Here is a 27,680-nt window from a genome sequence, read left to right as displayed (position 1 = left end):
ATCACCCTTTTTGGTGACAAGGACCATGGGGAGCTGGCACCTTTGGCTATTCTTTCTTTCACTGTCTATGTACTAAATGGAAGTTAAAAGCGGGTCTTGTATCTCTACCAGTTCAGTCTCGTCTTGGCTTTGACCTTGGGTAGAAAGTCTGTGCTTGACTGTAAGGATTATGTTCTTTCCATTATTATCATTATTGTCTTTGGTGTAAGACTGCCCTCCCCCCAGCTTCTCCTTTCAAAGACAAGACGCACATAATCAGAGGAAATTCTTCCTTTTATTTCCACTCACAAAGCCCCCTTCCAAAATGATCAATCAGTCCCTGCCCTCCCGCACCTCCCCCAACACCTTCACAAAACACTGATTTCCTCCCAGAGCTAAAATGTACACCCCGTCACCCATTACGGCCACTCCCCCAGACCCCCCAAATATGCACCTGCTCTGCCAAGTCGGCTACCTCTTGGCTCCACCTCCAAATGTAGTTCCCAAGGTCACTTGGCTTGTTTTGCTCATTCCTTGGGCACCTTTCTTTGAGCCCTCCCTGACTTGGTCTCCAGACGGCTTCCCTGTTCTCCTTTGCACAGACGTTCTGCAGGGCTTCCTGGGCTCACTTCCCTGCTTGAGAGACCGGTTTTCCAAGCTCTCCCCTGCCTCCCAAATTCCCCATGGGCCTCTGTTCCTCAGATGTTACTTGAAGGGTGTAAATGCTGACTCATGCCAAACGTCTCATGATTCCGGGGGGGGAGGGGGGGGCGGGAAGGGAAGGCAAGAATAAAAGGGGAGGGGGAGAGAGGGAGAGGAGGGGGAGGGAGGGTTTGGAAGGAAGCTGGAGGCAGGGGGATGACTGGGGACCCTCCCCGCTCCGCCCCGGTGCCGAAGACCAGCGCCCCCGACAGCCCGAAGCCCCCGCCCGGCTAGCTGTTCCTGGTCCTCTGGCTCCGAGCCTTGTACACTTCGATAAGCAGATCCTTGACATACTGGATCTCCCGCTCCACCGACTCCGCCCTCTCCCTCAGCTCCCGGTTCCGAGCCTCCAGCCCCTGGCATTCGCCCTCCAGGGCCTCGCCCTCTGCACGCTTCCTCTGGCGGTACCTCAGAGCCGCGGACTTGTTCTGGTCTCGCTTCTTTTGCTTGCGGTCTCCTCGGCTGGTCGCAGGACTGGGGTAGGGGGCGGGCCGGGGCGGGGGCGGGGCTTGCGGAGGTGGAGGCAGGGGCGCCAACCCCGAGTCCCCCTGCCCGGCCTCACCGCGGCAGTAGATGGCCAGCAAGTCGAGGGTGTCCAGGGCAGGGGGCTGGGGGAGGTCAAAGGTGGGCAGGGGTAGGGGGAGAGGGAGGGAAGGTGCCGGCGGGGGCGGGGGCGGCGGCGGAGGTGGGGAGGATGGTGGGAGCAGAGGGGCATCGAGGAAGTAGTCTTCCATCTGCTCCAGCTCCTTCTTGAGCAGGGAAGCCATAGCTTCCAGGTCAGGTGGGGGTGGGGAAGGTGGGGGGAGGGCACCTGAGGGCATGGGGGGCTCCAGAGGGAGCAGGGCTGTAAAGTCGACCCGTTCAGTCATCCAGTCAGAGAAGCCATCTCCTGGAGGATTGCAGAGGGACAGAAAACTCCTTGATTTCCTAATCCTCCACCCAACCAGATCTCAGTCATGCCCAACTCATTCATCCCATTCATTGAGTTAAACCCCCAGCCAGCCAGCCAGTCAACCAACCAATCAACAAATCATCAAACCAGTTAACAGATTAGCCAACCAACCAACCAATAAACCAAACATCTAACCAACCCGTTAACCAACCAACCATCAATGATCCAAATGACAAAACAGTCAACCAGCCATTTCTTCAACTGTTCCAACATCCTCCTTACTGATTACCCTGCATCTCTGGTTTCTTGATTTACTCTCTGGTTTATTCATAAATGGCAAACGAGATCACATGTAAACACACCCTGTTTCATCTTTAACTACTGCAATCCCACTATGCACCAAGCATTTGGGATACACTTCCCTCATAGCTCAGTTGGTGAAGAATCTGCCCGCAATGCAGGAGACCTCCTGGGTCGGGAAGATCCCCTGAAGGAGGAAATGGCAACCTGCTCCAGTATTCTTGCCTGGGAAATCCCATGGACAGAGGAGCCTGGTGGGCTACAGTTCATGGGGTCGCAAGAGTCAGACACAACTTAGCGACTAAACCACCACCAATGAATAAAATGGGCTTCCCAGGTGGTGCTAGAAGTTAAGAACCCACCTGCCAACACGGGAAATGTAAGAGATGCAGGTTCAATCCCAGGGTCATGAATATCTCCTGGAGGAGGGAATGGCAACCCACTCCGGTATTCTCACCTGGAGAATACCATGAACAGAGAGAGGAGCCGGTGGACTACAGTCCATAGGGCAATGAGTCAGACACAACTTGGTGACTTAGCACCGATGTCCGCAATGAATGAAATAATTCCTGCTTCAGGGGCTCTGCTTGTGCTGTTTCCTGCACCTGAAAAGCTCTCCCCTTGGGTCTTTTTACAGGTCATTCCTTACCACTCCTTAGGTCTCAGCCAAAATGTTACTGACTGGGAGAGGGCTTCTTGGCTCCCCCCGCCAAACTTGTCCTCGTTGTCATTTTTATTTTTTTTTTCTCATTGCCATTTTTAAACTCAGCTAAGTGTTTCCCACTTATTCCCATGCATATTTTAATTTGTCTCTTGCGTATCTCCCCAGTGAAGAGTGTGCGCTCCAAGAAGGCAGGGATCATGTCAGTCTTGTTCCCAGCTGTATCCCCTAAAACAGTGCCTGACATATTATGCTGTTGTTGTTGCTTAGTTGTTCAGCCATGTCCAACTTTTTGTGACCCCATATACTGTAGCCCACCAGGCTCCTCTATCTATGGGATTTTCCAGGCAAGAATACTGGAGTGGGTTGCCACTTCCTTCTTCAGAGTTTCTTCCCAACCCAGGGATTGAACCTATGTCTCCTGTGTCTCCTGACTTGCAAGCAGATTCTTGACCTGCTGAGCCAGGTCAAGTCAGGTCATTGGGGAAGCCCTATTATAGGTACTCATTAAATATTTATCAAATGAATGAATTCTTTCTTCTCCCCTCTCCCGCCAGCTCACCCCAATTCCATTCTTCACCTGCTCTTACCTGCCAGGGGCTCTCCCCCCCCTGGAAGCCCGCCCTCCAGGGCTCCCCCAAGGACCTCATAGGGGCCCAGGGGGGCAGGGGCCAGGGGGAGTTTCCCATAGTCTACGAGCCAGCCCAGCCCACTAGCTGGGAGCAGGGTCCTGTCCAGCTCCAGCCCCAGGGTCGCCAGGAGTGACATGGCTGCAGCACGGGCGCGGGGCACCGATGGCAATGGAAGACGCTGCACCAACAGCTGGGAGGAGGCTCTGGAGGTTGCTCAGCTGGGCGAAGACAGGCACCAAGGCAAAAGTGGAGGACCTACAAGTGTGACACCGAAAGTGAGTGGGTCAGGATCAGCCTCACCTACTGTTGCCAAAGGCACAGGGAAACCAAGCCAACCCCACCCCCAGACCCTTTCAGGATTCTAAACCTGTCCTTTCCTCGTATCTGAGCCCCACCCACTCCCAAGGGAATTCTCTTTACGCTTGGCTTATTTCTCAGAATTCCCAAGACCCAGTCCTTCCAATACAGAAACCTAATGGTCTCCCAAGGGAATTTCCTTAAAGTCCTTCCCACTTATCCTGTAATATTCCCTTTCATTAAAAAAAAAAAAAACACCACGCTCAATCCCAGGGGAATTTTCTTCCAGTCACACCTCTTCCTCTAAAATATAACTTTTAGGCCCCACACCCTCCCTAGAGTCCAGCTCAAATCTGTTCCCATGGGAATTCCCCCTTGTCCCGCCCGGTCGTCAAAGTTATCCGTTCAAATCGCCGTCCTCCCTTTGAATTTTGGGGCTGCTTGCCACTGTCTCTCGAAGTCCCACCCCCACGGTTTACTTTAGCTCCACCTCTCCCTGAAGATTCCCCAGAGGCCCCGCCTCTTTCTCAAGCAGAAACCCCACCCCCCCTCAGCAAAAGGTTTTGTTAGCCCCGCCCCTTCCACAATGGGTAACCCCGCCCCAACCCCGTCCTCGGCGACGCCTCTTACCCTAGCTCCGCCCCCTAAACCAGTCGTTTTTAATCCCCGCCTTCTCCCCTGTCAATCTAAACCAGTCCCCGCCCCAGCACGTGCCTAAATGAAAGGGAGAGAAGATGAGCTCTGCGCCTGAGCAAAGTGGGAGGCGGCTCTCTCGCTGAAGGCTACAGCGCATGCGCCATCTCCGGAGCCGCGCCATAGCTCCCTCAAGCCACCGCCCTCATGGGGACCAGTGTGCCTGTGCAGCTGCTTAATGCCCGCCCTTTGCGCAAAAATACAGCCTCAGGTGGGCAAGCTGCGCATGAGCAATCGCTCGCAGACGGTCGGGGCGGGGGGGAGGCCACCGTGTCTGGGAACTAGTGCGCAGGCGCACACGCACGTGGGCTATCTTCTTTAAACACCAATTGTCTGGAAGAACGCACCCGCCCGAGTGCGCATGCTCCGTCGCGCGAGAACGCGCGTCTTCCCTCTTCTGCGCCTGCGCGACCGTGATCCCTCAGTCTCCCCACCCCTCCCCCAGACTCAGTCGCGAGGGCCGCGAGCTTCGAAAGGGCGGGAAAGGCGGTTGGAGAGGGAGGGGCGAGCGGTTACTCACTCCATGGCTGCGCAAAGAAGAGGCGGCGGCGGCCTCGGCTGAAGAGAGAAGGCAGGAGCGGAGAGCGCAGGCGCGGTGAGCGCGGAGACTAGCCGGGGGCACAGAGGGGTCGCGGCTACAGAGCCATGGCCGAGGATACGCGGGCGGAGGCGGCGTGGCGGTAGCGTGAGGAAAGACCGTGATCTGAGGATGGGGAATGAGGCGGCCCCCGGGACTGGGCACAGATATACGGCGGACGGCGCAGCACTGCCTGCGCGGATCCTTCCGCGCCCCGCCCCGCGTGGCCCCAACCCGGAGGCGGGCCTGCACCCCTACCCTCGGGAATCGGATCCCGGTTTTCGATCCTGGGGGTTCAGGCCTCTCCTTCCCCTGACCCGTGGATCTAGCCCCGCTTTTCTCCCTAATCCGGGGGTTCTGACCCACCCTTCTCTCTGACTCTGGGATCCGGTCCTCTGCTCCCTCTGATTCTGGTGACCCGGTAACCCCTCTTCCCCGACACTCGCGCCAGTTCATTTCTCCTTTACTTTCCCCTGCTTCGCGAATTTCCGGCCAGCCACATGCTACTCTCTTCATTCTTCAACTGCCGTACCACTCTGAGAACCTTTCTTGTGGCTTAGAACCTGGCGTGAGTCACAGAGCGCGCTCTATTCAAATCACAGGCCGGCGAAGGTGGCCTTGGGCAAATGACCTGAATTCTCTAGCAGCCTAGATAGGGGACTATCTGTAAAATGCGGAGAATAATCAACTCTACCTGGTGGGGTCATTAGTGAGAATCAAGTAAGTCGACGCCTGTGAAACTGAGATCCCACTTAATACATGCTCGCACAACCTCGTATTGTGAGCAGGAAGGAATCCTGGGGCCCGGTGTCACCCCTTCCAACGCCCCTGGCAGGAACCCCAGACGCTAGACCATCCAACACTTGCTAAAAGGCGATCCTTGTGTCTCCTTTACCTCCTCCAAGGTAATTCCCAGCCATCCCCGCCCTTTCCCATTCACAACATGGACGCTTAGCCCCATCTTGTTGCAGGGAGTCAGTTATCGCCCTCAGGCTCATTATCTTTTCTCTGTCTCCTGCCCACCTATCCTCAACGCTTATCCTCAGCATTCCTTTCAGGCCAGTTGGTTCCTTCTTTTGTCCATACCCCCCACCTAGACTCCCTTTCAGATTGTCCTCTACCTCAGCTCCCCCACCCCCCCACTATCAGTCATGCAGGTCTGCCAGAAATAGGAAGATCTGTAATCCATTGCTCAAAGAGATGGGACTTCCTGGTCATCCCCTCCTGGTGCGCTGGACCCTCCCAACCCAAGTGGTTGTGGGTCTTTCCTGTGCTGTAGAAACCCGTCCTTTATCCACCTCCGTTCATCCACAGCAGGACGTTACACCGGGACTTGAGCTTTTCCGAGTGCTTATGAGACTGAATCAGGATCCAGAGAAGGCAGGGGACCTTGATCTTGAGAGTTATCTGAGAATGAAGACATGCAGGCTTTTTTTTCTTTTTTTCTTCCTTCAAGTTCAGGTGCCCTTTTTTTTTTCTTCCAGATTTATTGGGATATGATTGACTTGTAGCACTGTGTAAGCTTAAGGCGTACAGCATAGTGATTTGATTGAACATACCTCATAAATTGATTACTAAGTGTAGTGAACATCTATTATCTCCTACACATACAAAACTGAAGAAACAGAAAAAAATACATCTGTTTTCCTTGTGATGAGAACTCTTAGGATTTACTCGTGTAACAGCTTTCATACACAACATATGGTAGTATTAATTAGGTTTATTGTATACTGCATCCCTAGTACAGGCTACTCTTGCATACAGGAAGTCTTTCTTGGGATCTGACCACATTCTCTTAGATTACTTTATCCACTCTGCTTGTATTTCAGCTCTTGCCCTATAGGGGCTGTTTTTACCAAGGAAACAGTAATGGTTAAGAGCGCGGACTCTGGAGCCAAGTTGTTGGATTCAACCCTTGACTACACCTGGCTTACTAGCTTACTGGCAATTTCCCTCCATGTGTCTTGCTTTCCATTAATAGTTCCAGAATCAAATATGGAGTTAATAGAAACGTGCTAATGGCCAACGTGTGTGGCCATCAACAGTACTTATTTCTTAGTATTGTTTTGAGGATTAAATGAATTAATCCAGGTCAGGTGCCCTTGGACTAGTGCCTGGCCCAGAGTGAGGTGTTACATAAGGGATTCATTGTTGTTATTAAGGTGGATATGTTTTATCTCCAGTGCCCAGCAGTAGTGCTTCTAAAGGTCTTTTAAGTAAGAAGTAAGGACTGACTCCTCCGTGTTGAGTACTAGGAGGTGGGATTGGGGGAGACCATTGGACAGGCCACTGGCAGCAGGGGGGCACAGTCATCCCCCAGTCTTCTCTTTATCAGAAGACCTTCTAGATTATAACTGGTAGACTAGGTAATTTTTCTTTAAATAAACTTTTTATTTTGGAATAATTGTAGATTGACCACAAAGCAGCAAAGACAATATAGAGAGTTCCCGAGGAACCCCTCACACAGTCTCCCCACCGTGGGCATCTTGTGTTATACTGGTGTGTTTGTCACAACTCAGGAGGCAATGCTAGTCTTTCTGTGACCTACCCCCTCGCCCACCCTATCTTCTGATTTCACCTGTTGTTCCCTAACCCCTTCCTTTGTTTCAGGATCCCCCCAGGATGCCGAATTACACTTAGTTTTCACGTCTCCTCAGCAACCTCTGGTCTGTCAAGGCGTTTCAGACTTTTCTTGTCTCCTGTGACCTTGATGTTTCTGAAGAGTGCAGGTTGGATATTCTGTGGACTGTTCCTCTATTTGGTTTTGTCTCATAGACTGGGACTTGGAGAAGGAAATGGCAACCCACTCCAGTATTCTTGCCTAGAGAATCCTGTGGACGGAGGAGCCTGATAGGCTGCTGTCCATAGGGTCGCACAGAGTTGGACACAACTGAAGCGACTTAGCATGCATGCATGCATGCATTGGAGAAGGAAATGGCCACCCACTCCAGTGTTCTTGCCTGGAGAACCTCAAGGACAGGGGAGCCTGGTGGGTTGCCGTCCCTGAGGTCGTACAGAGTCGGACACAACTGAAGCGACTTAGCAGCAGCAGCAGCAGCATAGACTGGGACTCTGGGGTTTTGAGAGGGTGGTCAGGTCAGATAGTTTGTTAATATACCAGTTGCTTGCAGTTTGCTGACTGAGAAGACCCTGGCCGGGCGGTCCCTGCCCCATGTGCCTCTTTCTCTCTCCAGCTGGGTCCCACAGAATTGAGTCCTGGTGCCAGTCACCCTGCCCACGCGGCCTGACTCAGCCCTGCAGAGCGGGTGCCAGCAAGCACTCTGAGCTCCTAGCCCTTGCCAGCCTATTCAGCTTCTGGGCAGTGGGTCATCAGTGGTGCTTGTGAGCCCAGGTGTTGGCACCCTGCGCCATCTCCCCACACCCACCCCTCATCTGGATCCATGGTCCTCCCGGGACTCAGATGACTCCGCCTCCCCCAGCTTGGCCACATACTTGGGGTCCAGCTGCCCCCCGGCCCTTCAGCTCCTGAGCTGAGGCTGGGAGCCTGGGTGGGGCTGCTGGGGACTCTTTTTCATTGCGGAGGAGCCAGGCTTGGGGAGTGAGGTGGCAGTTGCAGGGAGGTTGCGTCACCCCGGCTCTTTGATGGGGAGGGGGAGGGGGGGGGTTCTCTGGGGGCCGGCTGCACACCTGGCAACGGTTAGGAAGTCCTGGATTGGGGAGACGCCCCAGTCCAGTAAGGGAGGGGATTAGGGAGGAGGAAGGAGAGCCTGTGCAGAAGCCTGGGAATCAGGCTGGATGCCAGAACGGGGCTCAGATCACAGAGGCTGACCCAAGGGGCTCGCAGGGGGCAAGGCGGAGGCCCAGAGGGGCGAGAGGAATTGTGCAGGGCCACACTGCTGGTTAGAGCCCAGCCCCTGCCGCACACCTTCCAAAGGCCTGCAGGCCCCAGGGAGAGCCTGTCTCCTCTCAGACGTGTGGGGTCCCTGACCCCCAGCTCAGGACATAGCCTGCTGGGAGGCAGCTGGACCTGGACCTTCACCTCATGTCTGCTGCTGCTTACTACTGCCAAATTCTGGTGGTTGTCACCTGCCCTTCTCCAAGCCCCATGCCCCATAGGAGGCTCTCCTTGCCTGTTCTATGGCAGAACCCGCTGCTTTCCCAATCAAGATGACAGCCTGGTGTGATGGGAGAAGCACTGGGTCTCCATCAGATGGACCCAGGTTTCAGTCCCGCACACATGTCACCTGATCCTGGCCAAGGGTGCCGTCGTGGCCCTGACTGCTGGGCCTCTGCTTTGTTCTTAGAAGTGGCTCTGGTGGCTCCTTGGCCTTTTGATCAGGGGAAAGGTGGCTCAGAGCATTGTCTCTGGAGCCAGCCTGCTAGATTCACATCCCAAGTCCGCTGCTTCTTTGACCCTCAGCAGGTGGCATCTTCTCTCTGTGTGACTCAGTTTCTTCATCCATAAAATGGGGATAAGATCACCCACCTCATAGGCTTATTGTGAGGATTAAATATGTAAATGTATGTAAAATTTCTAGAAAGGGGTCTGCCTGCCTAAGTATGAGCGTTATTTCTCTCCAAGGCTTGGGTACTGAGGGGATTATGTGAAATGCTGTAGGTAAAGCCCAGCACTTACTCACGGCCAGCCCGTGGTCGTTTCTCTTCCTATTCCTACCACACTTCGGTCTGCTTTCAGAGCCCCTCGAAGGCAGACGTCTGTGTACCTGTTTCCCTGAGCACTTAGAGCGTGAGTCAGGACCCTCCTCATTCCCAGGAATTGTTCCTCACAGCCCCCAGCCCTCTGCTGCGGCCTCACGAGGCATCAAAACTTTTTTTCCTGGCTGCGCCACGAAACATGCAGCCTGTTAGTTCCCCAACCGAGGATTGAACCCACGCCCCACCCCCTGCGGCGGGAGCAGAGTCCCAACCCCGGACCACCAGGGAAGTCCCACATCAGTTCCTTTTCTGGCTTTGCTGGGCCTTTGTTGCAGGGCGTGGGTTTCTCGTTGCAGTGGCTTCTCTTGTTGAGGAGCATGGGCTCTGGGGCGTGTGGGCTCAGTAATTGGGGCGAGTGGGCCTAGTTGCTCCAGGGCATGTGGGATCTTCCTAGACCAGGGATTGAACCTGTGTCTCCTGCATCGGCAGGCGGATTCTTTACCGCTGAGCCACCAGGGAAGCCCTCAAATCAGTTCCTTTAAGAATGAGTTGCTGAGGGGCAGAAACTGGGGAATTCAATTCTGTGTTCCCTGAAGAGGACCTTGGGCAGCTGTCTAGATCATGCAGGCCAGGAGCAAGGGTTGGGAGTGGGCGTCCTGGCAAACAGGGACAGGAAGGCCAAGGCCAGTTCAGCTGGGGAAAGGGCAGTGCACGGGCCAGGCACGCAGCACAGGTCTGCCACGTGGCCTGGCGGCTCAGAGTCCTCCAAAGCCCCTTCTCTTGGTGGCTTCAGACAACACACATTGATTCCCTTTCCCTTCTGGAGACTGGAAGTCTAAAAAGGGTTTTTCTGAAACAGTGATCCCCAGTCTTTTTGGCACCAGGGACGGGTTTCGTGGAGAACAACCCCTCATCTCCCGCTCTGCAGCCTGGTTCCTAACAGGCCACAGCCTGGTACAAGTCCATGGCGCAGGGGTTGGGGACTCCTGTTCTCAAGGCTCTAGGGGAGAATCCATTTTCTTGCCTTTGGGCCCTTGTGAGCACTCTGGGGCACACCCCAATAACCCAGAATAGTGTCTTCATCTCAAGGTCCTGAGTATAACGTCTGTGAAGTCCCTTTGGCCATATAGGGTAACATACAGATGCTAAGGATTAGGATGGGGACATAGCCATCCCAACCACACCTCCCTCTCAGAGCCTCAGTTTCCTCAGAGCTACAGGCTGCCAGCCCTGGGATGCCCCTCCATCACGTGTGTGCAGAGACTGGTCAGGGCAAACTGAAGGTAATTGGCAACACAGTACCCTGGCCCTTAGGACACTCGCTTCTCCCCATGTGCCGCATCAGTGGAACAGGGACAGGAGCAGAGCGGAGGACCCAAGAGAGTGCAGGAAGGCCTCGGACGACGCCATCCCCGTGGGCACACGTGCCAGCCTGGTGGTGCGGAGCTTCAGGCTTTACAGAAATGAGAAACCTAGACCTTTCTACAAGGTCCAAGTTTTAAAAGGTTCGTGAATCACAGAAACCCCAGTGAACTGCGAGTGTGGAGAAGTGGGGGCCAAGGGCCCTCCCTGGCCTTTGCGTGCAGAGTCGCCCCGTCACACACCGCAAAAATATGTCCTCCTCTGCCAGGGCAGAGAACAAAAGACACTGAAAATTCCTCAGGGCAGGGTCACCACCACCGGCCTGCCTGACCCAGATTGAAAGAGTGCCAGCCTCATTCAGACGCTGCTGGGTCCTGTGTAAAGTCGTGGAGGGCAGTGTTTGTGGAGAGCAGGGAAAGGGGTCTCTGGAGTCATCTAGGAGGCTTGGAGGCCTCCGTCAGCCGTCCGTACCCCCAACCAGCTGCCACCACGGACACGTGTAGTTAAACTTTGGGTTTCCTGCTTGTTGCAGTTGGGGGTGCCCACCTTGGGGGCCCATGGGGCATCTCAGGAAGGGGCTGTGGTCAAGGGGACTTCTAGGGGCTGGGCTGGGCTGAGTGACTGGGGAGGGTTCAGGGAGGTGGGTTTCACTCTGGATCAGAGGCCAGCAGGGAGCAGGGTCACATCTGTGACCAGTGTTGGTTATCCGTGGAGCCAGTGCCATGCTGAATGAAGAAGCGGCTGTCAGCTCTGAGTCAGGAGGGTGGTGTTGGGTCATTTTTGTGCTTTGGACAGCGTTTGTGCTCTGGTCTGTGTTGAGCTGCGCCGTGATCCAGTGGCCCGCGTGGCCTTGCCCCGTGTATCCGTGGAGTTGTTGGTGCCCAGCAGGAGAGCGCCCGGCGGCTGTCAGGGCTGCTCATCCCTCTCTCAGCAGACAGCCTCGTCCTGCCCAATGGGGGTGGGCGTGGGGGCCACCTGTACCCCGCCCTGGGGTCTTCGAGCTCAGAGGAAAGGAGTGAGGCCGAGAGAAGGCAGCCGGCACTGCTGGATGGCCAGTCACGGGGGGAGCCAGGGTGGAGGCCGGGGCAGGGGAGCTCAGCGGGGAAGCGTCACAGACCCGTGAGGATGGCCCCGTGGGGGTATCTGCGGGCCAGCAGGGCCCTGGACCTCAGACCTGTTAGATTTGCTGAAGAGTCTTTTGTCCTTCTCCTGCCCACTCCCACCCAGAGCAGGAGTAGGCTCCCCTTCCCTCAAGGTCTCTAGGTGTCCAGCCTGCAGTGGGGAAACGGACAGCACTGAACTGGATTTGAGAGTGAAACCCGAATCACTGAACTAGTCTGGAAGGTGACGAGATGGCCTGGAATGTCGTCAGGGAGCAGGAAGGGGTACTGGATGTAGCAATAGAGGGAGCATTGCGTGGTGGTGGAAAAGGTCCGTCTGGAGAGGCTCCTGAGGCCCCAGTTCAGCTCTGGGCGGCCTCATTCAGTGCTACCGCCTGGGCGACTCTGGGCGAGTTACTGAAGTTCTCTTGCCTTCAGCTTGCCTGTCTGTAAGATGGAAACGCTGGTGGTTCTGCTCTTTGGGTTGTAGTCAGTACAGGTCAGGGTTTCCCAGGTGACTGAATGGTAAAGAATCTACCTGCCAATGCAGGAAATGTGGGTTCGGTCCCTAAGTCAGGAAGATCCCCTGGAGGAGGAAATGGCAACCCACTCCAGTATTCTGATCTGGGAAATCCCATGGACAAAGGAGCCTGGCGGGCTACAGTCCGTAGGGTTGCCAGAGAATGGGCCGCGACTTAGCAGGGACACACAACAGTACAGGTGAAGCAGAGCGGACAAGGCCCAAGCTAAGTGTCCGGAAATGGTAGCGCAGCAATTGCTGCCAGGGACACGGAGGGGCTGTGGTTGGTTCTAATCGCAGAGTCACAGCCACCCTGCCTCCCACCTCTGGTGGTGGTTACCTGGTTCCCAGAGACACCATCTCCATGCCAACTGCCTCTGCCACAACCTCCCTTTCCCTCCCTCCCCCAGTGACATCACTGCCTCTCCCCTGGGACGCGGGTGTTGGTTGCAGGAGGGAGGCTGGCAGGGGGAGCACAGGGCCGTGGATTTCTGTCTACCTGCAAGCACACACGTGTCATAAAGCCCCCAGCCCTGGCAAGTCTCCCTCTCCGAGTCTTGTCTGGGTGGTCTCTCTGCTCCAGGCTGTGTTTCCACTGGAGCCCCCTGCTGGCCTCAGCTGACTGGAGCTTTCTCCAGTCTCCTCCCCAGCCTGTTCTCAACCAATTTCACTCATCCCCAGAAGAAAACACAGTCCCGCCTTTAGAAGCATCTCTTCCCAGCCCCTCCTTCTCAGCCCCTCCCTGGCATCCCATGCTTGGTTGCTTTGTTTAATGGCTTTATTGAAATAGTGAATAATTCACATCCATTTATTAAACTATACAAATTCAGTGGTTTTTAGTACATTCAGAGTTGTGAACCTATTACCACAATGTAATTTTAGAACATTTTTATCACTCCAGAAAGAAACCTCATACCTCTTAGCAGGCACTCCCCATGCCCCCATCTGTAGGCAGCCTCTCATCTGTTTTCTGTCTCTGTAGATATGCCTGTAATGGACATTTCATGTGAATGGGATCATACAGTAGGTGTCTAGTGCTCTAGGTTCATCCATTTTGTAGCATATATCAATAGGGTTTTTGTAAGGTTGTATAATATTCCATTTTATCCACTCACCAATTGATGGTCATTTGGGTTGTTTTTACTTTTCAGCTGTTAAAGAATACTTGTGTACTAGTTTTGTATGGACATATGTTTTCACTTCTCTTGGGAGAGGTCCAGGAGTGTAATTGCTGGATCATAGGATAACTGTGTTTAAGGAACTGCCAGACTGTTCGAAAGTGGCTGCACCATCTTACACCCCCACTAGTGATGAGTGAGGGCTCAGATTACCCCAAGGCTTGCTGTTATCGGCCTTTTTTATTATTGTCATCCTAGTGGCATCAGTGAGCTGGTATCTCAGTATGGTTTTGATTTGCATTTCCCAGTGGCTGAGGATGCTTTTCCAGTGCTTATCAGCCATTTATTTGTATACCTTCTTCGGCATCCTGTGGTTTTGACACAGGGCATTTTCCACTGTTCCTCAAGGCAGCAGACCCTTGCCCATCTGAGCTTTGGCCTGAAATGAGCCTCTTCTCACGCTAACTCTTCCACATCCTTCAAAACAGATTTAAACATCCTTTCCTTCCCTAGGACGGTGTCCTTGCCCCTCCCCTGAGCTTCTAGTAGGTTCTCACCAAAGCCCTTGCGCAGTGTCTACCATGCCATCCAATAATCTGTCTCTCTGTTACCCTCAGTAAGCTCTGAATTAGAGCACAGGGACCTTTTTTTTGACCCTGACTTCGACATTTATGTTGACACTGAGCAGATTTCTTAACTCTGGAAAGAAGATGCTAATGGTACCTACCCCATGGTAGGAACATCGTAGAACTACACCAATTAGTACGTGAAGAGCACTTGGAATAGTACCTGGCGCAAAGCAACCTGGCCCTGTTTACTCGATGAACAGGCGTTTGCTGAGTGCCTGCAGGGGCCCGCAGCTGTCCCAAACATTGGGGTGCAGCAGTGGAGACACAGGCCCAAATCCTGCCCTTCGTGGAGCCCACTTCTAACGGGGAGACAAACACCAAATGAGATCTATAATGGAATGTATCGTATTTCAGGTGGTGCTGGGCTCCTAAGGATAGCCAAGGGAGCCATCACTGAGGAGGTGGCAGTTCACATTTTAGCAAAGACCTGAAGGAGGTAAGGGAGTAAGCCACGGGGCGAGAGCAGCAGGTGCAAAGGCCCTAAGGAAGAGTGCGCTAGGCGTGTGTGAAGGGCGGCAGGAAGGCTTGTGGGACCGGAGCGGCATGATGGGAGCACGGGGCGTTAGAGGTCGGCGCTTGGGCACCTTTTGGTCATTTGGGAGTGATGCTGCTGAGAACATCTGCGCACAAGTTTTTGTTTGAGTAGCTGTTTTCAATTCTGGTAGCTTTTCCTTCATCACGTTTATAACACTCTCAGGTTTTGAGGACAGGTGGCCATGCCATGTTCTTTTGTTTGCCCAGTTCAAGGCCTTTCTTGTCCCAAGTCTGAGTGGATGTTTGTTGACTGAATGAATGAGGTATGTTTGTGGATTATCCACACACGCGGCACATAACAGCACTTAATGGCTGGTGCGTTTATCATTATTTTTTAATAAATGCGGTTGGTACACCAGATTGGCAGAACTTTCCTAACTTCGGGTGCTGACAGGTTGTAGGGAAATGGTTGTCTCAGGCACTGCCAGTTAGAATAAAGCAGATATAGGCAAGCTGGGGAGTAGTTTGGTTGTCCCTAGTAAAACCAAGATGCAAATATGTGGCCAGTAGTTCTTCTTCTGGGATCTGCCCTGGAAGAGTGTCTGCACCTGTGCCTGAGAAAGCATGAGTGAGTGTGCTTGTTGGGAGTATTGTTTATAGTAAAGAAAAACCAGAAGCGTCCTAAATGCCCATCAGTAGTTCGGTTCAGTTGCTCAGTTGTACCCGACTCTTTGTGACCCCATGGACTGCAGCACACTAGGCCTCCCTGTCCATCACCAACTCCCGTTGCTTACTCAAACTCATGTCCATTGAGTCGGTGATGCCATCCAACCATCTCATCCTCTGTCATCCCCTTTTCCTGCCTTCAATCTTTCCCAGCATCAGGGTCTTTTCCAAGGAGTCAGTTCTTCGCATCAGGTGGCCAAAGGATTGGCGTTTCAGCTTCAGCATCAGTCCTTCCAATGAATATTCAGGACTGATGTCCTTTAGGATTGACTGGTTGGATCTCCTTGCAGCCCAAGGGACTCTCAAGAGTCTTCTCCAACACCACAGTTCAAAAGCATCAATTCTTCGGCACTCGGCTTTCACATCCAACTCTCACATCCACACGTGACTACTGAAAAAACCATAGCTTTGACTAGATGGACCTTTGTCAACAAAGTAATGTCTTTGCATTTTAATATGCTATCTAGGTTAGTCATGGCTTTTCTTCCAAGGAGCAAGCGTCTTTTAAGTTCATGGCTGCAGTCACCATCTGCAGTGATTTTGGAGCCCAAGAAAATAAAGTCTGTCACTGTTTTCCTTGTTTCCCCATCTATTTGCCATTAAGTGATGGAACCGGATGCCATGATATTAGTTTTCTGAATGTTGAGCTTTAAGCCAACTTTTTCACTCTCCTCTTTGACTGTCATCAAGAGACTCTTTAGTTCTTCTCCGCTTTCTGCCATAAGGGTGGTGTCATCTGCATATCTGAGGTTATTGATATTTCTCCTGGCAATCTTGATTCCAGCTTGTGCTTCATCCAGCCCAGCATTTCTCCTGATGTACTCTGCATATAAGTTAAATAAGCAGGGTGACAATATACAGCCTTGATGTGCTGCTTTCCCAATTCGAAACCAGTCTCTTGTTCCACGTCCAGTTCTAACTGTTGCTTCTTGACCTGCATACAGATTTCTCAGGAGGCAGGTCAGGTGGTCTGGTATTCCCATCTCTTGAAGAATTTTCCACAGTTTGTTGTGATCCACAGAGTCAAAGGTTTTGGCGTAGTCAATAAAGCAGAAGTAGATGTTTTTCTGGAACTTGCTTGCCCATTGTTAGAGGCATGGGTAAATGTGGTCTAGTCACACCACATTTTATTTATCATTCCTTCTAGCTTACTGGTTTATAGAAGCTGTAAGGAATGAAAAACCTGTTGAAAACTACAAATTGTGGAGTGACACATGCAGTATGATCCTTTGGGAGTAGAGAAAACATGTGAGTAAAATGATTTCCTCTGGCTGTGAACACGTGTGCAAGCGTATGTAGATGAAATATACGACTGCTTTTCACCAGAGTACCTCACAGGCCTGGGGACCAGGGGTGACAGATAGTGATCAGGGGACTCTTGGCTTTGTCGGTGATGGCCAAAACAAGATTTTAAAGAAAGGACTGGTGTATTGATTGTTCCATTAAAATTTAAATGTTGAATGCAGTTAGGTGGAGGGAGAAAAATCTTTCAGTACAAGAACAAGATCTTGTCCTATTTTTTTTCCCCCTAGTCCTATAAGAGTGTTTCTAGAATCTTCCTTAAAATCTACCCTTCTGGCTGTTTCCTGACTTTTCCACACGTCTAACCTGATTTGTTTTCCCCGTGGGGATTGCCATTTCCCACCACCTGAGCTCCTTCGGGTGCAAGTTTGGGCCTCAGAAGTAAGAAGGAGAGTGTAATTGCTCATTAGTGGTGAGGTGATTGCTTGTGGTAGAGAGGCTGTTTTCCAGGGAAGAAAGGGAGAAGCCAGATAGCTGAGAACCTCTGGGTCCAAGAAGCAGTTTTTGTACTAGCTGGAGGCAGTTCAAGGGGCAGGAAGCTGAGGGGTTTCTGAGAGCGCTTCCTCCGTCTAGTGAGGATGATACGTGTACGTGCTCAGTCGTGTATGACTTTGAGACCCCACGGACTGCTGCCCACCAGGCTCCTCTGTCCGTGGAGTTCTCCAAGGATACTAGAGTGAATAGCATTCCCTTCTCCGGGGTATCTTCCTGACCCAGGGATTGAAGCTGTGTCTCCTGCTATGGCAGGTGGATTCTTTACCACTGTGCCAGCTTGGAAGCACCAGTGAGGATGATAAGCCTGCTTAAAATGACCTCTAAAATATTGTCAGTACGAAAAAGAGTGCCGGAGTGCTCCTGGCTCATGCAGCCTTGTGTGCACAGCGGGAGAGAGTGCAAACTGCATTTGCTTAAATGTGTCGAAAATCTCTGGAAAGAGGCCCAAGAAACCTGAAAGCTTGTCTCCAGGGAAGAGAGGTAGCTGTGGGGGTGAGGGGGGACCACAGAGACCCCTCTTGTACCTTTTGAACATAGAACCATGTGAGCAAACTATTCACAAAAAGTATGTAATTTTTGTTTTTAAAAACACCCCCCAGCAGAACACGTGTGAGCAGGCCTCCTGGGGGGTTGGTGTGCGGGGCCATTTGGGGATCTGTTCATGTGAGCAGGGCATGGCGGCAGGACAGGGGCCAGGCTTCCCACAGACCCTCCTCCCCACCCCCCGACAGGCAGGCAGGCAGGCGTGCCTCCTGGGAGGCGTCAGAGGCCTCCAGGGTGCCGTCCACACGGAGGAGCAGGCCCTCGGAAGTCAGGACCAGAGCCCCGGCCGCCTGAGGAGGTGAGAGGGCAGCTGGTCTCTGTCCTGACTCCCTGTGGGGACTCCTCATGCCGTGGAGGAGGAAGGGCCTCTAGCTAGCCGGGAGCGCCGAGGCGTCTGCTGCAGCCTGCCCGAGAGCGGGGCTCTGGTTCCTGCCTCTGGGATTGGCTGGTCCTTGCGGGCAGGGCGGTTGGGTAAAAGCCAGGCGGATTGGCCCAGGTCCCCAGCAGCTCCTGCCCGGCCCCTGGTGCTGTCTCCCCCCCGCCCCGCCCCCCCACAGCCTGGATGAGTCTTCTGTCCCTTCAGGGTCTCTCCCGTGACTTCACCCTGCACTCTGGTCGGGCCCTGCGTGCCGCCTCGCTGCTCTGGAACCTGGAACAGCTGAGACTCTGCCCCGGCTGAGGTCTGGGTAGCAGGCAGCTCGCCCCTGATCGGCTGATGTCCATTCTTGCAAGGCAGGCTCTCTGGGCTCATCTATCCCCTGAAGTTTAGAGGGGTTTTTTTTTGACTCAAGGGAGAGAGGAGATCCGATTCAAGAGAGATTTAAGAAGCAGGAGTTCGTGGGCTTGGGCCTGGCCTGTGGTGAGACAGCCCAGGGGAGGTGTGGTGGGGGCAGGCAGGGGATCCCTGCACTCACACCGCAGAGGTACCGGCCCAGCTGATGACCACTGATGTCTGATCTCCTCTCTTTTCTCTCCCCTCTCTCCTTCCCTCCTCTGGTCTCTCCGAGCCCATGGCTGCACTTCCTCCAAGTCTTAAATGAAGAGCTAATTCCACAGGGAAAGTGTAGTTGGCACAGAAGTTGCCTGTCCTGCCTGGGCCTGGCTGGGCTCGGCATTGTGGGCAGCGCCACCAAGTGGCTGTGGTCGGGATGCCAGGAGCGGTTGCTGGGTCTCTTCCCACAACTGCAATATTATTAACTGCAATAGTAGGTTTTCTGGGCTCCAAGAATGCACCAGACACAGTGCTAAGTGCTTGACACAAATCGCTGACTGTTTCATCTTCCCAGAGACCATATGATTCTGGAGCCACCATCCTGTTTTTTTCAGATGAGTAAACAGGCCCAGGAGATGAGCTTACAACTAAGACCCTAGGGCTGGGAGTGGAGGAGCAGGCGCTCAGGCCAGCAGGCTGAAGCGCCTGCCTCTCAGTGCTGGGCTGTGTCCTGCCAGGCGCTGACAGAGAGCGCGGGCTCGACGTGTCACGACAGCTGTGGGCCTACTGCCCTCCTCCCGGCCCATCGGTAACTAGACGGCCCTGGGATGGAGCCCATTGGCCGGACTCATTGCTGCCCCGAGTGAAGAAGAGTTTGTCATGAAGGAAGGAGGCGGGCTGGGGGGCGGCAGCTGCCCCAGCCTGGTGGAAAAGCCTTGTTCTGGGAGGGTCGCTCGAGCTTCTGAGGTGACAGGTGAAGGGCTGCGGGGTGTCGGCAGGAAGCAGGGTCCTCTGGCTTTGCTGCCAGTTCTCCTCCGTGACCGGCCCTTGACCCCGGCCGGCAGCCTGGAGGTGTGTCACTCCTTCGGCCACGCGTCTGCCCGAGCACCCCACTGCCCCTCTCATACTGATTTCTGACACCTGCTCACCTCCTGCGCCAGAAGGAGCTCACTTCCCTTCCGGGAACTCGGGTTTGCTGCTGTGTGGCCTTGGAGAAGTCACGGCTCCTCTCTGAGCCTGTCCCCCACCCAGGAAGGCTCGCTGTGCGGTCCCTACTGCTCCTGGCCGGTCCTGCTCGCAGCGGTGGCCCGCAGTGAGCGGCCGTCAGCGTTAGTTCCCCAGCACTGTCCTTGGTGCTGCAGATGAAGCGTGAGCAGAACAGGGACATCCTGCCCTGTGGAGCTGACCCTGCCACTCCACGAGCCCCCCTCAGTGCTCCAGGCCACCCTGCCCCTCCCTCTCTCACACGCGGCCCATCGCTGCTGGGTGTCTGACACGTCCACGGCCCAGGAGGTCGCCCTGCGGCAGAGGATGTCCAGGTTTCCAGAACCACAGCTATTCTTACCCCCTCGCCTGCAGCTGCCAGGCCCAGCACCCTCACCCCGCCCCTTCCTCAGCCCCACGCCAGGACGGGTTTCCCATTCACTTACCTTCACCAAGCTCCGCCCTTTTCCTTCTTTGTCCCCCACTCTTGTGTTAAGTTCCTGTTGCACTTGTTACACGTTGCCACAAACTTGGCAGTTTAAGATAACACAAATATTTCCACTTGCAGTTCCCGAGATCAGAAGCCTGAGTCGGGTGCACAGGGCTGTGTTCCTTGTGTGGACCCAGGGGAGAGTCTGGGTTGTGCCTTTTCCAGCTCCCGGAAGCCACCTGCTCTCCTTGGCTCGTGGCCCCATCCTCCAGCTCCAGAGCAGCAGTGTAGCGGCTCTCAGGACATCCTTCCGGGGTCACAGTCCCTTTGGCTCACCTCTTCTGCCTCCTGATTCCATTCAGAGCCCTCGTGATCACATCGAAAGCCAGGGCCATCTGCCCACTTGGGATCCTTAATCACATCCGTGACGTCCCTTGTTGCCACGCGAGGTCTCAGGTTCTGAGATTAGGGTTAATCTTCTCTTTTGGTCCAAGGCTGAGGTCCTCCCTTCCCTTGTATTCATTCCCAGACAGACACCCCTGTTCCGAGTATCTAAGGAAAGGGGAGCCCAGGACTCAGAACTGTGCCACCTGCCCCGGCCACCCTGGTCCCACGCTGGGACTTGTTCTGGCTGCTCTGGCCACCCTGGTTCACCCCCTCGCCCCTGTGCTGGCACCCCGCTGCCCCGCCCCCCTTGGTCTTTCCTCCAGGACACTGAGCCGCATCTGACACACCGAGGGCTTCCTCCGTGGCGTCTGTTTTTCTCCTGTCTTCCCAGACGCTCCTCTGTCTCGTCCGCAGCCGTGTCTCCGGGGCCTTGAACGTTGTCTGTGCAGAGCAGGTGCTCGCATATCCCTGTAGCATGCTCTCGGTGCCCCCCGGCCTCCGGGGATGGACCGTTTCCTGCTGTGCTGTCGCTGAACGTAGGGTAGGGCCGAGTACGTGCTGGAGTGAATAAAGCAGGTGCAGCTCGGGTTTGGAGAGGCAGAAGAACTAACGACAGGGAAGGTTGGTGAATCTGAGCGAAGGCGGCAGTGACGGACGACACAGAACCCGCGTCCTTGAAGCTGGGGATGGGCTGCGCCTGTGCGTGGGAATCCCAGACTCGGGACTGTGCAGGCACCTGGGTGTGGTTTGGAAAACAAGAGCAAGTGTGCGGCTAGATGCTCTGCCAGTAACGCCCTCAGTGACCTCGAGGCAGCCCCATGGACTAGAGAACCCGCTGCGCTGAGCACCCACCCCCAGGCCCACCTGCCCCTCTTCCCAAGAACAGCATCACTTCCCCTCAACAGCATCCGCTTCTCTTTTAGGAAAGCTGACCCCTTTGGTAACAGTGGAAAAGCCCTCATAAAGGGCAGAGGGGTTTTTGTGTGTTTTTGACCACATCTGTGAGAAACTCGCAACGTTCTGGGGGTCAGTGGTAAGTGAGCAGTAACACCCAGGACGAACTGCATCAGGATGTGTACACCACTCTTCCTGGGTCCTTGGCATCCGAGGTGTTGGAAGGAGATGAGGCATTTAATAAACAGTGAACCGTTAAACCAGACAAGACACCAGGGCGGGGGCGGGTGGGGGAGATCTTCTTTGTGGTTTCTTAATCATATAAAAAGTGAAAACTTTCTATAAATGCTTTTTGGAAAAATTTTAGCTGCAGCTTATTAATAGCAAAAGCTCTCCTGAGCACACTCTTGCGAACTGAGCTGTGTGGGTGTCCGGGCACGTCTGTCCACTCGCTGGTAACAGACTCAGCTCGAGACGGCTCTGCAGTGAACTGGGCTGGGGTCTCTTCATACCCAAACAAGGAGCCCAGCCTCATGCCTGAAAACAAGGAAGCCGTCTTGCAGCTGCTTTTAGATGAGAAGAAAATAAACATGTGAGGGAGCAGAGTGGAAGCTGGGTACAGAATGGTGGCAGTGCCCCCTGAGCAGGGCTGCCGGCCCTGTGACCGGGGGGCCCGCTTGATGAAGTAGAAATGAAGAGAGCTTTGCAGTGCGGGGTGTGGGGAGCTGGTCAGTGCCCACCTGGCAGTGGGATTGCAGCTTACCTCCGTCTGAGCCTGCCCTCCCCGATCTGGGCCATCATCCGACCTCCTCGTAGGATGGGTGTGAAACTGGCTGGGGGTGGCGTGCGGGGGTGACACTGCTGGGCACATGGCGCTGCCAGTGCCCGAGCCAGCCGCCCGCAGACCACGCTCATCTCAACCGGGGGATGGGCCACGCAGCCCGAGGCCCTGCTGCACAGTGGTAGCCGACTGTGCGTTCGTGTTAGACTTGGGGCCAGCTACCACCACAGTCTTTTCCTGAGGACATCGCAGCTGGGTTGGATTCACGGCCCCTCGGGGCTCCCTCCCTCCTTCCCCGGCTTCCAGAGGTGACAGGGCGGCCTGTGTCTGCGCGGGGACCATGGTCGTGAGCACCGCACCCTCCCGACTCGGCCACACTCCAGGTCCGCAGTGGCCACTCCACTTTCCTAAGGAGGGCGCTGGGTCTCGGCGTCCTCAGGAGTTACAGGGTCCCCCTCATGCCCGTCAGGCACTTTGTGCTCCCCAGCTGTGTTCATTTCCTGTGCTGCTCTCACAAATACGCAAACTTAGCAGCTTGAAACGATGCACCTTTATTCTCTTGAAGTTGAGATCAGGGTCCAGAATCGGTCTCACTGGGCTGAAATCAAGGAAGGCTGGTTCCTTTTGGAGACTGCAGGGGAGATCCGTTTCCTTGCCTTTTCCAGCTTGTAAAGGCCACCCACATTGCTTGGCCTGTGGCACCATCCTCTGTCTCCAAGTTCAAGGCACGTTCCTCCAGCCTCTGCTTCCACCTTTGGGTGGTCTCTTCTGTAGTCCCATCGCTGCCTCCGCATTTCAAGATCCTTAGTCACATCTGAAAATTCCTCCTGCCACTTAGAGTCATTCATCCCCAGGTTCCGGGGAGTGGGGCCTGCATGTCTCTGGAGGGCCACGTCTTTGGTTGTGGCCGAGCATGGTGTTGGTGTTATGTCCACGTGCTGGCTCCCCTGCTGCCTTCAGCACAACCTCTGGGATCCAACGCTGCCCCACAGCCGAGACAAGGTGTGACCGAGTGCCAGCCTGGGGGAGGTTGTTTAATTCAGTCACCCCGTCTGTCCTGCTCAAATTGTGATTCTAGAACCCAGCTGCACAGGTTAGCTGGTTCTTCAGAGTGTATTTACACTATAATTCGAGGATCTTTTTCAAAAACCTAGCTTATCAATTATGTTTATTGTACAGGCAGGAATGAGCACTTGAAAACTACTGCAAATTAGCAGGGAGAGGCCATCCATGTGTAGTCCCACCAGCCAAAGACAGATCCCAGACACATCTCTGTGTATTTCTTTCCAGCCCTCCTTGTTCAGGGTTTTTCCATAGCTGAGATCACACTGCAGTAGTAAATTTCTGTTCTGCTTCTCTTTGTTGTCATTCCCAGTGTTTCTTGAGTATAGTTAAGAGGCTGTATCAGTAGATAGGATGCAGGGCTTCCCTTATATCTGATGCCCAGTCGACCCCCTAATTGGTGCCCGTGCTGGATGAGGAGCTTGGTGGATTGGACCTGGGGTCAGCTCCTAGTAGATCACCGCAGCCCCCTGAGCCCCAGTTTCCTCATCTCGGATGTGGGGACACCATCTCTGCCTCCAGACAGCAGGAGATGTCACTTACGTGAGCAGCCCGCCAGCCGTCAGTGCTTAGCCTGTGATCACTCTCCTGAAAACGCCTCTACCCAGGATGCCCTCCAACTCTTTCTTCTCCAAGTCACCTTTGAGTTTCCAGCTACCAGGTGGCTTTGCTCAGGGCTTTTTCCAATAGAAAGCAGTCACCTTTGACTGAACAGGGACGTGCTGGCTCCCGGAGCTTCTAATGAAGACCAGGCGGGGTTGGTGAGCAGGATTAGAACCACACAAGAGCCTTCGGGACCTCTCGCTCTTTCCTCTCTGCTCTCTCTGGTGACGCTCACTGTCCCCCGATGCTCATCCTCCGTGCCCCGCACCTGCAGGTGGGGGCGGTCTCTTGGCCAGCTCAAATCTCCGCGTCCCCTTGAAACCAGCCCCTGCGGCCAGGGGCTCCAGGTGCTCCGAGCACTCGGGTCTCCTGCCCACCCCGAGTTAGGAGGGCAGGGGACTGCGCCCGCGTGCCCTCTGTCCTCCTAAACGGCGCAGGGTGTGCCCAGACAGAGCCTTTGGCACCCAAGGCCCTGTCGTAAGCTCAGCTTCCGGGGGCTGGTCTCTGAGGTTCAGAGGGGCACTCAGGGTGGTGCTCAGCCAAATCAGCGTACCCTCCACCCACCTGCAGTCAGCAGGGAGACCTGGGGGGCAGGTCCCGAAGGCTCTTGTGTGGTTCTAATCCCGCTCACCAGAGGCGCCTGCTCTTCAGCCTCCCCTGCCCCGAGCAGTGGGCCTCCTGCTGGTGCTGACCCTGCTAGACCCCCAGGGGCAGGACTGTACTCCCTGTCCCTCTTTCCTAGTTCAGCAGGGCCTGGTTAGGTTACACAGCAGGAAGAGGAGCGCCGCTTATCAGAATTGAGTCCCGTCCCCCTTCAGACCAAGCTCCATCGTGCCACTGAGGTGGTTTTTTCCAGATCTGCCGTCTGATCATGTCACTTCCCCTGCTTTGCAAATCTTCCCAAGGTTGCAGACACCGGTGGATTTGCTTTGGAGCCGGAGTAGCTGCTGTCCCCAGAGTCTGGAGCCATGAGCGGTTTTAATTTTGGAGGCACTGGGGCCCCCACAGGCGGGTTCACCTTTGGCACCGCGAAGACCGCAACGACCACGGCCACTACGGGCTTTTTTTCCTCCACGTCCGGCACTGGCAGGTTCAGCTTTGGGATTCCCTCCCAGTCAGCCGCCAGCACCCCTTCCACCAGCCTGTTCTCACTCAGCACCCAGACTCCTGCGACACAGACCCCGGCCTTCAACTTTGGGACCACGACGCCTGCAGCAGGAGCCACCGGATTTTCCTTAGGGAGCAACACCCCAAAGCTGAGCCTGGGCAGCACGGCCGCAGCCCCAGCCCCGACGCAGCCCAGCGGCTTCGGGCTCGGGGGCAGCACGCTCAGTGGTGCGGTCTCCAGCGCCAGCACGTCCGCCCAGGGCGCGGCGCCCGGCGGCTTTGTGTTTGGCTCCACCACCGCATCTGCTGCCCCGCCCACCACGTCCACGTCCGGGGGCTTCTCGTTCACGAGTGGGAGCACATCCCAGACGGGGACCTCTGGCTTCAACGTAGGCTCCCTTGGGGGCCCGGCCCAGCCTCCAGCCCTCAGCGGGCTGCCCTTCACCGCTGCCACTCCGGCAGCTACCGGAGCGGGAGCCACCCAGCCAGCCGCGCCCACCCCCGCCGCCACCACCGCCAGCGCCGGGCCCTCGCTCTTCACCTCGCTGGCAGCCGCTCCCACCTCGTCCACCGCCACCGGGCTCTCCCTTGGCACCCCAGCGACCACTGCGGGGACAGCGGGAGCGGGGACGCTGGGCTTCAACCTGAAGCCCCCTGGAGCAGCTTCCACCACCTCCACGGCGGCAACCACCACGACCACGACTGCCGCCACTACCAGCACCACCGGCTTCTCCCTGAACATAAAGCCGCTGACTCCAGCCGGGATCCCCAGCAACACGGCGGCCTCTGGGAGCACGCCCTCTGGCCCCAGCGCAGCTGCTGGGGGGTCGGCCAGTGCCGCGCTGACCTACGCCCAGCTGGAGAGTCTCATCAACAAGTGGAGCCTGGAGCTGGAAGACCAGGAGCGGCACTTCCTGCAGCAGGCCACGCAAGTCAACGCCTGGGACCGCACGCTGATCGAGAATGGCGAGAGGATCACCAGCCTCCACCGCGAGGTGGAGAAGGTGAAGCTGGACCAGAAGCGGCTGGACCAGGAGCTCGACTTCATCCTGTCGCAGCAGAAGGAGCTGGAGGACCTGCTGAGCCCACTGGAGGAGTCGGTCAAGGAGCAGAGCGGCACGGTGCACCTGCAGCACGCCGATGAGGAGCGCGAGAAGACCTACAAGCTGGCGGAGAACATCGACGCGCAGCTCAAGCGCATGGCCCAGGACCTCAAGGACATCATCGAGCACTTGAACACGGCGGGGGGCCCGGCCGACACCAGCGACCCGCTGCAGCAGATCTGCAAGATCCTCAACGCGCACATGGACTCGCTGCAGTGGATCGACCAGAACTCGGCGCTGCTGCAGAGGAAGGTGGAGGAGGTGACCAAGGTGTGCGAGGGCCGGCGCAAGGAGCAGGAGCGCAGCTTCCGCATCACCTTCGACTGAGCCCGCTGCCCAGGGCGGGGTGGGGTTACTGTCGCGTTGTTGGGGTGCAGGGAAATACATATTTGTGTGTTTCTGTCTTTCAAACAGTTGCGCTGTTGATAGAACTGTTCTGTGGCTTGACTTTTCTTAGTGAGTAGAAAGTATTCTCAGCGCTCTGGTCCAGGCAGCAGCCTCCTTGCAGGTGTGGTTTCTCCATGGCCTAGACCTTCTCCACCTGCTACAACTACCCTCCTCCAGTTGTGCTGGAGGAGGGCTGAGCCGCCAGAGAGCCGCCTGTCTCCCAGCCAGAGCGCCAGGCCTCCACTCTGCCAGACCCAGAGTCAGAGATAAGGGAAGGAGAGCTCCATCCTCACGGAGCCAGCTGCCTGGAGTGAGTGTGCGCAGTTCAAAGAAGTGGCTTGTGGATGGAGTGGACAGTGGGATGTAGGATTTCAAAGGAGAGACAGGTCAGAAGAGAAAAGAGGTCTCCCCTTGCCTGGCTGACACACCGCATCGGCCACCCCGAAGCCGGGTCGGGTGCCGTCCTGCGGGCCGCCCCCCACGCTGAGCTTGTGACCGCACACCTTTGGTAACACTGGCCACACTAGACTGTGCAGACTACTCACTTCTCCCCTCACCACCAGGTTGTGTGCCCTGTGGGCCTGTTTCCTGTCCCCCCTGTGTGCTCAGCACAGTCCCTGTCACACAGATGAACAGTAGAGATGAGACAGCATAAAACACTTGCCCACCAAATGAATGCCTGTGGAAGTGGCCAGGGTGCCAGGGGCAGCCACAGACTTGATTCTGAGCCTCCCAGAGTCAGGGCAAACCTGGTCGGTTCCAGTGAGATCCAGTGGCCAGAAGCCAGCTGTGTCCCAGGTGTCTTTTGTGTTTGTCTTTACATTCTGCTGTACTCTCTGAAATACCTACGGCTGTATGTTGCTTTTCTAAATAAAATGTATTGTGGAATTTAAAAGCTGCTGTTTTTGTGGATAACTTAGAAGAAAGTTGGGAAAAGAGTAGGTTCCAGGTCATGCTTGGGGGGGAATGCACTCAGATCTTGCTCGTGGCGCAGGGCGGGAAGTCTGCCCTCCGGCCTCCCTTGGCTCACTCACACTTAAGCTGTGTTTTGGCTCTGGAGTGCCCAGGGCTTGTTCCTGGACATATATGGTCCAGTTCCCCAAAGTCATGACCGTGAGTCATTTCCTTGGGCCATCTTGGACTTCTAGAGACCACTGTCTCATCCAAGCAGAAGCCACGGAAGAGGAGGGGAAACAAACCAGAGGCGGGAGACCCCAGCAACCCCAGTTGCTTCTCCGAAGGCTCCACCCCCTGCAACAGTGGCCCTCTGTGCAGTCTGGGAGCTGTGACCCCATCCGGTACCCGTATCCCACCCCCTTGAGTCCCCTTAGGAAGTAGTATTTTACCTACATGTATTCATTCAGTATCCATCTTTGGAACACTTGCTATACA

General features: G+C 55.2%; 3 protein-coding genes across 8 annotated transcripts in view; 2 read left to right on the top strand and 1 right to left on the bottom strand.

The window, feature by feature from the left end:
* Positions 1–255: 255 nt before the first annotated feature.
* Positions 256–4,935, bottom strand: ATF5 (activating transcription factor 5). The gene is made up of 3 exons (XM_043435703.1): positions 4,677–4,935; positions 3,125–3,421; positions 256–1,570 (listed from the first exon to the last, which is right to left on the bottom strand). The coding sequence occupies exons 2-3, from the start codon at positions 3,300–3,302 to the stop codon at positions 912–914; spliced, it is 837 nt and encodes a 278-aa protein (XP_043291638.1). The 5' UTR covers positions 3,303–3,421; positions 4,677–4,935; the 3' UTR covers positions 256–911.
* NUP62 (nucleoporin 62) lies at positions 4,195–27,183 on the top strand. Of its 2 annotated transcripts, none has more exons than XM_043435701.1 (2): positions 4,195–4,367; positions 24,597–27,183. In XM_043435701.1, exon 2 carries the CDS (start codon positions 24,660–24,662, stop codon positions 26,226–26,228), a length of 1,569 nt encoding a protein of 522 aa, XP_043291636.1. In that variant the 5' UTR covers positions 4,195–4,367; positions 24,597–24,659; the 3' UTR covers positions 26,229–27,183. The 2 variants fall into 2 exon arrangements, with proteins under 2 accessions (XP_043291636.1, XP_043291635.1); XM_043435700.1 differs by lacking the exon at positions 4,195–4,367 and adding an exon at positions 4,618–4,751.
* IL4I1 (interleukin 4 induced 1) overlaps positions 4,620–27,680 on the top strand; it is a 33,663-nt gene continuing 10,602 nt past the window's right edge. For all 5 annotated transcript variants that reach the window (XM_043435699.1, XM_043435697.1, XM_043435695.1 and 2 more), the window contains exon 1: positions 4,620–4,751. The gene's annotated coding sequence lies outside the window, so the exon portion shown is untranslated. The remainder of the gene's footprint in view (positions 4,752–27,680) is intronic.

Source organism: Cervus canadensis, chromosome 18 (genome assembly GCF_019320065.1).
Source record: "Cervus canadensis isolate Bull #8, Minnesota chromosome 18, ASM1932006v1, whole genome shotgun sequence".
Lineage (NCBI taxonomy): Eukaryota > Metazoa > Chordata > Mammalia > Artiodactyla > Cervidae > Cervus > Cervus canadensis.
The sequence above is the reverse complement of the archived record's forward strand: the minus strand, read 5'-3'. Positions and strand labels throughout refer to the sequence as shown.